General features: G+C 43.9%; 1 protein-coding gene across 1 annotated transcript; it reads left to right on the top strand.

The window, feature by feature from the left end:
* The first annotated feature begins 7156 nt into the window (after nt 1-7156).
* Nucleotides 7157-11001, top strand: LOC130128934 (progranulin-like). Its single transcript, XM_056298711.1, has 6 exons — nt 7157-7296; nt 7596-7745; nt 8004-8315; nt 8642-8815; nt 9467-9610; nt 10863-11001. The coding sequence occupies exons 2-6, from the start codon at nt 7596-7598 to the stop codon at nt 10989-10991; spliced, it is 909 nt and encodes a 302-aa protein (XP_056154686.1). The 5' UTR covers nt 7157-7296; the 3' UTR covers nt 10992-11001.
* Nucleotides 11002-14517: the final 3516 nt, after the last annotated feature.

Consider the following 14517-nt stretch of genomic DNA (forward strand, 5'->3'; position numbering starts at 1 on the left):
CTTTTGGAGCCCAGATTTTTGGTAGGGAGGTCCGGGGGCATCCTCCCCCGGGAGAAAAAAATTGAAAACGTAAACCTCTAAATAGACCATTTTCACTCATTTTTTCTCAAATGTGAGGATCTGCCCATCAACAAAACTTCAACAAATTCGACATACTTGACTGTCAATCTCATTGTTGATTGGGAAGTATTACTTGTAAATGAACCAAAGCGAGAAAACCCTGCTAGCCACATTGAAGGAAAAATGAGATGTCAAATAATTAAAATGGAAAACATTTGCTCTTGCTATGACTGCTATGCTGTGTCTCTGTGCTCATACACAGAGACTTAAACCTTGAGCCATCTCAGAAGAAGGGACACACAGGTTCTCCTCTTAATGTAGAGTCTCTAAATGAACTTGACAAAATGGTAGTCTTCATTCTGTCTATTAATTGATCCTAAAATGCCAGTCACACGTTGCTTACATAAAAGCTAAATTTAGTGAAGAACAGAAAATACCATTTATCCTGCGGGGCCAAAACATGAGTAAGTAGGGCTGGGCAATATATCCATCGTAATATGAGACTAGATGTCGTCATGTCAACACTTATGTCATATCGTGCTATGACATAAGTGTTGTATTTTCCTGGTTTTAAAGGCTGCATTACATTAAAGTGATGTAATTTTCAGAACTTACCAGACTTTCCTAGTTCTATAATTTACCTTTGCCCACTTAATTATTATCTAGCCATTAATGATTATTTATCAAAAATCTTATGCAAATGTTTTGTGAAAACACCACCCACAATATCGATATCGAGGTATTTAGTCCAAAAAATTGTGATATTTGATTTTGTCCATATCACCCAGCCCCAGGACTAAGTTACTCTTGCAGAATAATCCATTGTCATACAGTGTGTCAGTACATTGCTTATCTGTCACTCCTCTCCTCACTGATTAACTGACTGTTAGTCTTTTTTTTGTCACCTCACCTCACTCCTCATCCAGCCAGAGGGATGGCTATGCTAACTAGAAAATTTACGGAGAAATTTTGAGTGTGCCTGCTGCTTGGTTCCCTCAGTGAGTATCACAAGGCTTCAGTGAAGACACTGATGTGTTTATAGGTGTACCTACTGTTCACTGTATAGGTGCTGTCGCAGTTTAAAAACTGCCATCTCTGTTTTTGACATGAACTTCAAAGCTCAGTTTAACATGTCTATGGTAGTTTTGCTCAGCCCTCTGTGCTTGCAGGCGATTTATTCAAAAGCATAAGTCATGTCCCAATGAGAGCCGTGCTTGGTGAGCGAGGACATATTTCTGTACGTTTTGATATATCAATTGTCCCTGACGGTTGGAAATTGTGGGAATTAAGAGGTCAACTTTTTTTTTGGGGGGGGGGTGTTCACGGTCGACAGTGTGGGTCATGTGTTGGGCTCCAGCTCTGAACATTCCACCCAATACAAACTCGTTATGAACTGAATTTTAAAATGCAATCTGCGTAATCTGCAATTTCGCAAAAACCGTACATCTAGTACGGTTTTTGAGAATCAATCAAAATATTGCTATAGTCTCGAGTCATACACTGCTTTGGGATGATTTACTCCGTTGTATCCAGATGAACTGATTCAACCTTCTTTGATTAACAAGCAACATATCAGTTTCTACCGCATTCCATTTATGTCCACTAGATGGCACTACGTTACTTAAAAAAGGTTCGGAACCTCAGATGAAAACGGAACGATCAGAAGCTTAATTATATAGTTTATATTACTATATCTAACCCTCTGAACACAAAATATAACATCACATCAAATACATTAATCTAAATTAGAATCCATTTTTCTCTTTATAAAGTTTTGCATATCCAAGATAAATTCGAATGATCACTGAAAACAAATGAAATGTTTCTCTGTCTGAGTTGCAAAACATACAGGCATAGTCCATGTTTTAGCTTAAACAACATCTACACATGAATTGCAGATATCAATAACCGGATGGCATCAAATTTTCTGCAGTTAAACTCAGAAAAATCCAAGATTATTATAATGGCCCCGGCGTCGGCCATTAAACCACTGGAGCTTGTTCAGAAAGCTGCAGCTCGTCTGGTGTTCAACCGCCCTAAGTTCTCCCACACAACTCCCCTTCTCATGTCCCTACACTGGCTCTCAGTAGCTGCTTGCATCCAATTTAAGACTCTAGTTCTAGCCTACAGGGCAGTGAAAGGAACAGCTCCTTCCTATCTCCAGGCCATGGTCAAGCCCTACACCCCCGCCCGACCACTTCACTCTGCTGTCTCGGGACGCCTGGTTGCCCCGTCGCTCAGAGGCCCTTGCTGCCAATCGACCCGGTCATGGCTCTTTTTTGTCCTGGCCCCACAGTGGTGGAATGAACTCCCCACTGAGGTCAGGACAGCGGAGTCGCTGCCCATCCTTCGGCGCAGGTTGAAAACTCACCTCTTCAAGAACTACTACCCTGTTACTTGTTCTTAGCACTTATTGTATTCACTCATTTAAAAAAAAATCTCTTTCTTGCACTTTTACTTTAGCACTGGTTTTGCTCTTACATGCTTGTTTAGAGAGAAGATGCAGTTATGACCTCTGATGACTAGTAGTTCTCCTGATGTCCTACGTTAAATGCACTTATTGTAAGTCGCTTTGGATAAAAGTGTCGGCTAAATGACTGTAATGTAATGTAATGTAATAGGTCCAGACTCATCACAGAATTACATTTCCCCCCATCTTAGTCTCCTCTCATCTAACATCACTAACTCTTGCAGAAACCTTGGTATTGTCTTTGATAACCACCTCAACTTTGACTAGCATATTAATTCTGTTGTCCAATTATGTTTTTTCCCGACTAAAAAAAGGATCAAAAATTAGGTAATTTTTACCTTCCAAGAACTTAGAAACAGTAATTCCTGCATTCATTTGATCCCAGTTAGATTACTGCTATGCACTCATGCACTCTTCTCATGGCACACACACACACACACACACACACACACACACACACACACACAAACACACACACACACACACACACACACACACACACACCTACAGCTGATTCAAAATACCGCAGCCAGACTCATAACAAGTCCAACAACAGGAGAGAACACGTCACACCGGTTTTAAAATCACGTCCAGTGGCTCCCAGTCCTTTTTTGAGTGGATTTAAAAAAAATTTAAGATCACTTTTAGGGCTCTTAAAGGGTTGCCTCCAGAGTACATAGCTGACCTCCTATGATTCTGAATGCAACCTGAGATCACCTGAGATCCTCTGGTAGGATCTCCCTGGCCATTCCTTGGTCAAACCTTCAAACTAAAGGTGACTGGCCTTTTTTTGTTCGGGCCCTTCAGTTGTGGAAGGACCTGCCAGAGGAGACCAGGGAAGCTAACTCATTGTCCTCTTTTAAGTCGCTTTTAAACAGTATTTTAGACTTGCTTTGTTGTTGATTTTATGCTTGTTTTATTATCTTTCATTTTATTTTATCATAATATTTAACTGTTTGCCTATTGCCTTTGTTAATTGTATGTACCTACATGCGCATCCTGTTCATAGACTTTAGTTCCTCCTTCAACTCCATCAACCCACTCAAACTCTTTACCATATTCTTGGATATGAACATTGACCCAGCCATAGCATGTCACTGGATTTGGAGCTTCATGTGGAACAGGCCACAGAGGGTGAAGGTTAATAACCTAATCTCACACCCTCTTACCCTCAGTACAGGTGCTCCTCAGGGCTGTGTTCTCTCCCCCTGGATCTTCTTACTTTACATCCAAGGACAATTGAAAATAATAAAATTGGCAAATGACACAATCATTGTAGGCTTCATCTTCAACAATGATGAAACCCAGTACCACACAGAAGTAGACCAAGCTGTCACTTGGTGCGCACACAATGACTCTGATTAATACAGCCAAAACCCAAGAACTCATTATTGACCTCCGATGCATGCCGAATCCCAAAACACCCATACAAGTGAACGGAGACCCCATCACCACCACTGACTCTTAAATTCCTTGGAACATACATCAGCAATAACCTGAAGTCGAAAATTAAGAAATACCAGATCAAACATCAACTTCTCGTACTGTTTTACTCAATCATTATGAGTCCATCATAACATCTTCTATTATAGTATGATACAGCAGCATGGACAATCAAACATGGAAAAAACTGCAGTGGATTGTCAACAAGGCATCGGAAATCATAAGCAACCCACTTCCCTCAGTTGAATATCTACATACTCACTGGACTGTAAAACAAGAAAAGAAGATCCTCTCCGACCCCTCAACAACAACTTGGTTTTGTACAGCGTCTTTCAAGGAACCCAAGGACGCTTTGCACTAGATAAGAAAAAAAGATTAAAACAAAGATCAAACGATTACAGACCATAGGCCTTAGTAAAAAGATAGATTTTCAGTAGTCTTTTAAAATTGTCCAAAGAAGCAGCGTTGCGGATCTCTGCTGGAATAGCCTTCCAAAGGGTGGGGCTGCCATACTAAAGTCTCTATCTCCAAAAGTCCTCAGGCTGGTGTGGGGGAGGGAAAGCAAGTCCGTGTCTGCGGACTGCAGATTCCAGGACAGAATATAGGGGTTGAGGAGGTCTGATATGTACTGGGGGGTAAGGGCATGGATGGATTTATAGCTGTGGAGGGGGATTTTATATGAAATGTGGGATTTGACCAGGAGCCAGTAAAGGTGGACAAGGGTGGGAGTGATGTGTTGCCAGGGCTTGGTGTGGGTGAGAACCCTGGCAGCTGAATTCTGCACATACTGAAATTCGTCAACATCCTGTTTGAGATATGTTTCTATCTCCCAAGATATGTTTCTATCTGTGATGTTACTCCCTGCAGACATCTGGACCTGCTGCTGATGCACTTTGGACTATGTATAACATGAGTGGATGAATAATATCTTACTGTGGTGCATACCAATTCAGAGACCAAAGTACAACACACCGTGATTGGATTTCAACTCTTGAAACCAATCCTCAAGTTAAACCTTTTTTTCTTAAAGGAAAAACTTGGACTCAAACTACCTGTACCCGGTGAGGTTCTCTGGTACTTGTGTGGAATTACAGCCTAGTTTAGGATCCTGTAAGATCTATGGATATTTACCACCAGACAGTGATACCATTTCATACAGTGTTTATCTACAGTCCCCACGCACATTATGTCATGGTCATCCTTTGTTTCAGGCAGAGTGTGTATGCTTACAGATTTGGTTAATGGTATCATTACAACCTGCCAATTGGTAAGCTTCTATTCTTATGGTGTGTGCATTGTCTCGATGGAGCTCCATCATATACATGTGTCCAAAATAAGCCAAGGCCTCACCCTGCAGCCAACACCGAGTAACCTTAGCACTGTTCTGAAATTCACTTTGCAGCTTCATAACATTTAATCAAGATTTATGTTCCCCCAGACTTAAAACGTGTAGGCCATTTTTCCATTGCATGATTGGCATCAATAACCCTAATAATGTAACATTAATGCTTTGAAGGCTATGAAGTTCACTGTATGTGATTTAGATAAGATATGTTTTTTTATCATGGGTACTCGGGCTAGACTGTTGTAAAAGAGAAGAAACAGAATCGGGACATCGACATGCTTGTTTGCACAATATGCACTTTGTGTTTAGACATTCCTGCACCTTAAAACACGGCAATGGATAAGAAAATCTCTGTATGTCAGCGCTTACATGAATGAGGCATTTGTAACGTAATCTTTTTCCTTGTTTCATAGGGTTTAGGAGCTTATGAGAAATTGAGAGTAATCACAACTACTGGAAAACAAAGGCAGTTAATCTACTGTTTACTGTCTTGTGCTTTAAAGCACAAAGTGCTTGACTTGGAGATTAAAGAATTTCTTCTTTTTTTGGTGGTTGGAAGCACATTTAAAAATCTATGAAAAAAAACCCACCTGTGTCTCTCTTGTTTTTTTTTAAAAGAAAACCTGTTTCAATGGTCGGTTTTTGCAGCCGTTTTTCAGGCTGATTTTACGACTGTGAAGTGTTCATGCAGTATCGAGAAGCCTGTCCACATCAGAGCTATTGTATCTGTGATGATTTCCAGAGTTGAATCACATCCACTGATATCTTTGGAACATCTCCCAGGACCCCTAAGGTGGGAATCTAACATAGCCGCAATCATCAAAAAGGCCCGGCAGAGGATATACTTTCTCCACCAGCTCAGGATGTTCATCCTGCCTCAGGAACTGCTGATTCAGTTCTACACTGCTATAATCCAGTTCGTCCTCTGCACATCCATCACTGTCTGGTTTGGATCGGCCACCAAACAGGACAGCGGCAGACTACAATGGACAGTTAGGTTTGCAGAGAAAATCATTGGTGCCAACCTGCCCTCCATTCAGGACTTCTACACCTTCAGACTCAGGAAATGGGCAGGCAACATCACTGCAGACCCATCACACCCTGCTCACAACCTGTTCTACCTCCTCCCCTTTGGTAGGCCCTACAGAGCACTGTACCCCAAAACAACCAGATACAAAAACAGTTTCTTTCTGCAGGCTGTCATTCAAATGAACGCTTAACATTGTCAATAAATCCAACCATTTTGTACTGTACATTGTACGTATACTGATACGCTCTTTCACGTACCCCTACCTCAGGCATGTATGTAAGTAACCTGCTAACATCTGTTTCAGCATGTCTGATATATTCTCTGCACCATTGCACCTTATTACCTCTTATTTCACCTGTATAAGCCAATCCTTGTGTATATATCTGAAGATTGCTGTGTTGTAGTATTGTTATTCTATGTTAACTACACTGAGAGAGCCACGAAACCGGAGTCAAATTCCATGTATGTGCAATCCCTACACGGCCAATAAACCTGATTCTGGTTCTGAACGTCAACACAACGTTTGAAACCATACGGTGGTCGTTACTGACGTCATCTCGCCACCAACGACAGGTCCAAAAACAAGATTTAATCAACAACACAAGACAAAGAGGGGCGAGAGAGCAATCAATGTGTCAAAGGTTAACGCGATCCCGCCTGACCTTTCAGGTTGGAGCTGTTGTAGTAGTGTATGCAGACAACCTCACACATGCAGGGACCGCCGAAATCCTTGTAAAGTCACAGTCGGGGCATGTGGGCGTGGCTGTGAACTAGTTACTAGTTCAGTTTTCCTGTAGTGCCTGGTAAGAGGACATGAAAGCAGGTTTTACTTCCCGATTAGGCTGAGAAGGAGAGCCGAACCCACCGCATAAAGAGCACCGTTTCAGCAGCCGGAGTTACCCCTGCGCCAGGTTCCACATATGACAGCGGGGACGAACTAAGCACAAGGTAAGTGGGGAAACTGCGCGGATTTATATCAGATCTGATCCCATAACGTCTCCCACAAAATATACAAGGTATATATTAAAAAAAAAAGAAGAAGAAGAATTTGATCAACTGTGGCGATGAAGTTGTTTTTGGAGGGAAAAAAAGAAAGAAAATAACAGCTGACGGTACTGAAAGTGAAACCAAGAGAGACTGGCTGCGCAACGACACCGGACCGATTTCCAGCACGGCGTGCAACACATTCGGTATTATCATGTTGTTCTGATTAAAACCAACCCTGTACCCCCCCCCCCCACACACAGATGTTGAGGTTCACCACACTGGTGCTGTTGGGAGTAGTGGGCTGGGGCGGCGCGTGTTGTTCCGTAACGTGTCCCGACGGCAAACTCTGCTCTGATTTCTCCACGTGCTGTATGACTAAACATGGGTACGCCTGCTGCAGTTACCCTCAAGTAAGTCACCTGTCAACACGCCGGTCTGCTCTGTTGAAGGAACTTTGCTTCTCTCACCAAGGATCAAATCAAAGCTTAAAAAATAGATTAAAAATAATATTCAATAAAATGAATCAAGGCTTTAGCTGAGTGATTTAGGGAGGTCTTTAAAAATCAGCGCTTATATTCAATATGGTTTTTACACTGTCAACGTGTGTGTGTGTGTGTGTGCGTGCGTGTGTGTGTGTGTGTGTGTGTGTGTGCGTGCGCCCCCCCCAGGCAGTGTGCTGTTCCGACATGGCCCACTGTTGCCCGGCGGGTTTCCAATGCAACCTGGAGACCAAGATGTGTGAGAAAGGGGGCCAGCTGTGGGTGAATATACTACCTATGCTGGAGAAAGTACCTGCAGAGGACCCGAGCGCCCCCGCCCTCCCCATATCTCCTCTTCAAGGCCCAGAGGACAGCCTAGTCTCAGACCATGCCGTGGAGCAGAAGAGCTCAGCCTACTGTGACCGCTACTATGTCTGTCCCGATAGGACAACGTGCTGCAGACACCCAGCAGGCACCTGGTTCTGTTGCCCCTACTACCCTGTAAGTCGACCCCCATAGCCCCCGGACGTTTGACTTGACTCACATTCCAGTTGTCTTCTTTACCAGAGACACGGGTTGTTTCTCTGAAAGTTCCTAATCAAAAATTATCCCAGCCTTTTTTTTGCATTGTGTGTATACCAGCACTTAAAACTTGAATATCCACTTCCCCCATTTAGCCTGACTAATTCAGCAAAATATGCAATGCGTTGCTCAATAATAATGAACAAAGTTGAACTGAAAATGAGATGGTATTGTTTCATTATCATATGCGAGACTGGTTAAACTGAATAGCAGCTTTAAACTGATTGTTTCTGTCGACTCTGAAGGGCAGGTGTTGTCTGGATGGCTACCACTGTTGTCCATACGGCTATGACTGCGACCTCACTTACACACACTGTGTGAGGCAAAGCCTGAGGTTCCCCTTCAGCCCGAGACAAGCCCCGTCTTCATTCCCTGCCTCTCGGATTTCCGACTCGGAGCGAGAAGACAGGTGGCAGGAGGTAAGACGTTTAGGTCTGAGCCTAGGACCGTCATCATCAGCATCATCATCAGATGGCGTGCAGGCTGTAATACAAGTTCAAAGGTCAAATCCAGAATCAGGTGGCACAATTGCACGCCACACCCAAGTGTGAATTATTTGCTTAATAATTAATTTGAGTTTTGCATCAACTTATCAATATTTTGATATAGAGGCAGACTTGGAACAGTGGGATCTGGATTTCATTTATTTTGCCTGTGTGTGTTTGTGTGTGTTCTGTGAAGAACCTGCTACCACGTAAATATAAGAGAGGGTTTGATCACTAAGTGGCCTCCCTAAACGGCTCAACCTCCAAACCTGTTGCGTGTGAGTGTGTGTGTGTGTGTCTGTGTGTCTGTGTGTGTGTGGCATGTGGTATAGATGAACAGTAGTATCCAGTTAGATATGTGTGTAACATAGATAGATGAATTGGTTGATAGATGATGGACTGACAAATAGATAAAAGACAGACAGAGTTTAGGCCCTTTAAAGAATATGTGCACAAATTACATATGAGAAAATACTATGTTTGGAGCAACACTTATTTTCAGACATTAAGCTCATGGCCAAATATTATAACAACTCGGTTGTAACCAGAGTACAATACTCGGCCTGCATTTGTCACCTTTACCAGAAACCTATGGCAGCGGTAACAGAGACACACAACAGTGGCCCCAACACTGGATCCATTCGCTGTAATGACAGGTTCTACTGCCCAGGAGGGAAGACATGCTGCCAAACACCTGCAGGCCAATGGGGCTGCTGCCCCTACCCACTGGTATAAAAGGCTAATTTAAACTGTTGTCCTTGTCATTATCAATCTGTTCAGTCATTTAGAGGGAATTTGTTGGGCATGCACGTAAATTAATGGCAACATGGCTTGCTCGGTGCAATTTGATTCTGCATGTTGTTGTTGTTGTTGTTTACTTTCTGGCTAGCTTCAAAATCAACTTTAGGAGGAGAGGTTTAAGGGCCACTCAAACCCTTATGAGCCTGCGTACAATGTTAGCACCCCAAACAGGGCCCGACTGATCCGTCCTAAATCTGTAGTTAAGACCAAAACAACCTGCCTCTCTGCCATCAGTCATCAACAGATTCAGGCTGGTGTGTTCTTGTGTAGCGTTAGTTATTTTTCTCTGCCCACTCAATTGGCTCTCGCTTTTGTTGTAGAAAAATGCTTCACAGACATTAAGGTATTGTTAAAATTGTTGTACTAAATCTCAGGAATTGGAAAACGCGTTACTCATGCTTCTGGCCTTACCACGAGGATGACCTTGAGGATCAACCATGAATCATATCTGCTCTCATTCGCTCGCTCTAATTGCTGATTTTTTTATTTCATTTTTAAAAGCAAGCTTAGTGTCCCTCGTGATCGCTGTCTAAATTTTTTTCTCGGACATCGCCCTTATGTGATCATGTTGCAGTCACATGAACATTGACTGGATTTGCTGGCTTTTGCAATCCTTATTATTACTTGTGCTTACTTGCAGTCAGATGCAAAGCTCGTTGTTGGTTATAGGTCAGGGACAGTGCAGACAGAAATACTCGATCTCGTGGGACAGGGTGCGGCTAGTGAACCAGTAAGGAACAGAAACACACTTAATGCTACGTTAGCATCTACGTCTGATGACGTTGTCCACCTTATAAATTTGGTGAGCAAACATTTTCAAAATGTGTTTAGGATGTGGTCCAAAGGGGGTTTCAAAATGTTTTTAATAAGCAGCCTCCAAAGTAACTGAAATTAAACTCTTGAGTATAATATCTGACGGGATGTATTGAATGATATTTAGATTATGTGAATTGTCAAATTGTAAGGATGTTGCCTTTGGATCTTTAGCAGGGTGCAGTGAAGGGTGGGGTTGGGTATGGCCATTTATGTTCTCTTGCTGCTGTCTATGAATTTAAGCTTATTGTACCGCTGAGCTCATTATTAATAGGTCTGGATGGTCAAGTGAACCAAGCGCAGTAAATACCAAATGAGATGCCAGACAATGTGTTAGTCTGAAACCAAATACTCTGTTCTTTTTCAGGGCCAGTGCTGTACAGATGGGGTGCACTGCTGTGAATATGGGTATACCTGTAGTGAAAAATCCATGCTTTGCAGCAGAGGGTACTCTCAGGTTTCCTCCAGACAAAAGGAACGTGCTAAAGAATACTGACAACGCCTACTACTACTTTTGGCTGCTCCCGTTAGGGGTCGCCACAGCGGATCATCCATTTCCATTTCTTCCTGTCCTTCTGCATCTTCCTCTGTCACACCAGCCACCTGCATGTCCTCCCTCACCACATCCATAAATCTCCTCTTTGGCCTTCCTCTTTTCCTCTTCCCTGGCAACTCCATATTCAGCATCCTTCTCCCAATATACCCAGCATCTCTCCTCCACACATGTCCAAGCCATCTCAATCTTGCCTCTCTTGCTTTGTCTCCAAACCTAAAGAATACTGATAACACTGCCATTATATTTGTATGCACTGAAATTGTGATTCTCCCCCCACGAGTTTTCACCTTGAATTAAAATCAATGTTGGAACCATAATATAGTTGTTTTTTTTCCCCGGGGATCGAACCCAGGACCTTCTTTGCTGTGAGGCGACCGGACTAACCACTGCACCACCATGCTGCCCATATAGTATCTTATAATTCCATTAAAGTTCTGTTATCCTCTTTCGATGTTGTATTCTATAATTGTGTACACACAGCATCCATTGCATGTCTGTCTGTCTTGGGAGAGAGATCTCTCCTCTGTTGCTCTCCCTGAGGTGTCTTCCTATTTTCTCTCCATGTTAAAGGTTTTTTTTAGGGAGATGGTCCTTATCTGATGAGAGGGTTCTAAGGGCAGGATGTTTTATTGCTGGAAAGCCCACTGAGGCAAATTTGTAATTTAAGATAACGGGCTATACAAATAAAATTGATTTGACTTTAAGGACAATAAGGTCCAAGAGGGTAAAGACTGTAAAAAGATGCTGGCCTCGCATCAGTACTAAATTAAATCTCTGAATATTTTTGGTCAAAGTCCCTCCGGTCCCCATTGTTGTAAAACATGTGGAAAGGTGCTTCATTACTTGGGTACGCTAAGGAAACGTGCTGAAACGCACGCATTGGACAAATTAGGTCTGTGTGGGATGTGTGGAAAGAATTTAGAGTCCACAGATAGTTTACTTTAAAACCTACAAAGTCACCTAGAGAAACACAAATGCTATGTTTGTGGTAAACGTTTCACTAGAAATTCCTTTCTGAAGCTGCACAGAGGCAAGAATCTAGACTTGAAGTCACCACGCAGTAACAAGAGGTACCAACTGTTGGGTTTCTCCCCAACAGTTGTCATCAATGTGGTAGAAGCCAGAGTCACAGCCACATAAAAATCCTCTCCATGGGGCGTCCGGGTAGCGTAGTGGTCTATTCCGTTCCCTACCAACATGTGGATCGCCAGTTACCTCCGGCTTGGTCGGGGGTCCCTACGTACAGACACAATGGCCGTGTCTGCGGGTGGGAAGCTGGATGTGGGTATGTGTCCTGGTCGCTGCACTAGTGCCTCCTCTGGTCTGTCGGGGCATCTGTTTGAGGAGGAGGGGGAACTTGGGGGAATAGCATGATCCTCCCACGCACTACGTCCCCCTGGTGAAACTCCTCACTGTCAGGTGAAAAGAAACGGCAGGTGACTCCACTTGTATCGGAGGAGGCATGTGGTGTAGCCCTCCCCGGATCGGCAGAGAGGGTGGAGCAGCGACCGGGATGGCTCGGAAGAATGGGGTAATTAGCCAAGTACATCCATCCGTCCATCCATGACCCAAACCGCTTATCCTGCTCTCAGGGTCGCGGGGATGCTGGAGCCTATCCCAGCAGTCATTGGGCGGCAGGCGGGGAGACACCCATACTTAGGGGCAATTTAGTTTGGCCGAATCACCTGACCTACATGTCTTTGGACTGTGGGAGGAAGCCGGAGCACCTGGAGGTGCACGTGCCCCTAGGCAGTGTGCTGTTCCGACTTGGTCCGCTGTTGCCCGGCGGGTTTCCAATGCAACCTGGAGACCCAGATGTGCGAGAAAGGGGGCCGGCCGTGGGTCAATATACCCATCCTGGAGAAAGTACCTGCAGAGGACCCGAGCGTCCCCGCCCAGATGTCTCCTCCTCAGGGCCCAGAGGACAGCCTTGTCTCAGACCAGATGGTGGAGCAGAAGAGCTTAGTCTACTGTGACCGCTATTATGTCTGTCACGATAGGACAACGTGCTGCAGACACCCAGCAGCACATCCCACATATGCTCAATGGATTGAAATCTGGAGAATTGGGAGGCCAGAACAACACCATGAACTGTTTGTAATGGTCCTCAAACCATTCCTGAACAATTTTTCCACTATGGCAGGGCGCATTATACTGCTGAAAGGGCCATTACCATCAGGGAATACCATGCCATGAAGGGGTGTACTTGGTCTGCAACAATGTTTATGGGGTGGCATGGTGGCCCAGTGGATACACTGTTGCCTCACAGCAAGAAGGTCCTGGGTTCGAACCCCAGGCCATCCCATGTCCTTTCTGTGTGGAGTTTGCATGTTCTCCCCATGTCTGCTTGGGTTTCAGAATCAGAATCTGGGTGCTCCAGTTTCCTCCCACCATCAAAAAGACATGCACGTTAGGGTTAATACTAGGTTAATAATACAGGTCTTTGCCCCTGACCAAGGCAATGGAAAGAAGAACTGGAGTTAGTTCCTGGATGCTGCAGCTGCCCACTACTCCTATACAATAGGATGGGTTAAATGCAGAGAACAAATTCATTGTAAGAATACAATGACAAAATAAAGTGGCTTTCTTCTTTAGGTAGGTGCTATGTGTCAAAGTAACATCCACATGAATGCCAGGACCCAAGGTCTCCCAGCAGAACATTGCCCAGAGCATCACACTGCTTCCACCATCTCTTCCCCAGGTAAATGATGCACATGCATCCAGCCGTCCACATGATGTAAAAGAAAATATGATTCATCAGACGAGGCCACCTTCTTCCATTGCTTCATGACCCAGTTCTGAGGCTCACGTGTCCATTGTAAGTGCTTTCGGTGGTGGACAGGGGTCATCATGGGCCCTCTGAATGGTCTGCAGCTTCACAGTCCCACACACAGCAAGCTGTGATGCACTGTGTGTTCTGACACCTGTCTATCATAGCCATCATTAACTTTTTCAGCAATTTGAGCTACAGTAGTTCTTCTGTGGGATCAGACCAGATGGGCTAGCCCTTGCTCCCCATGCTCATCAGTGAGCCTTGGGCACTCATGAAACCGTCGCCAGTTCACTGGTTGTCCTTCCTTGGACCACTTTTGATAGGTACTGACCACTACATACCAGGAACCCCCCACAAGACCTGTTGTTTTGGAGATGCTCTGACGCAGTCATCTAGCGATCACAATTTGGCCCTTGTCAAAGTCTCTCAGATCCTTATGCTTACCCATTTTTCCTGCTTCCAACACATCAACTTCAAGAACTGACTGTTCACTTGCTGCCTAATATATCCCACCCGTTGACAGGTGCCATTGTAATGAGATAGTCCATGTTATTTATTCACTTACCTGTCAGTGGTTTTAATGTTATGGCTGATCGGTGTACATTAACATCTAATATGTCCTTACTTAACTACACAAACTACAATATCAAAATAGTAGACATGATAGTATTAACAATGACAAAACTAATATTT

The sequence above is a fragment of the Lampris incognitus genome, chromosome 18, assembly GCF_029633865.1.
Source record: "Lampris incognitus isolate fLamInc1 chromosome 18, fLamInc1.hap2, whole genome shotgun sequence".
NCBI lineage: Eukaryota > Metazoa > Chordata > Actinopteri > Lampriformes > Lampridae > Lampris > Lampris incognitus.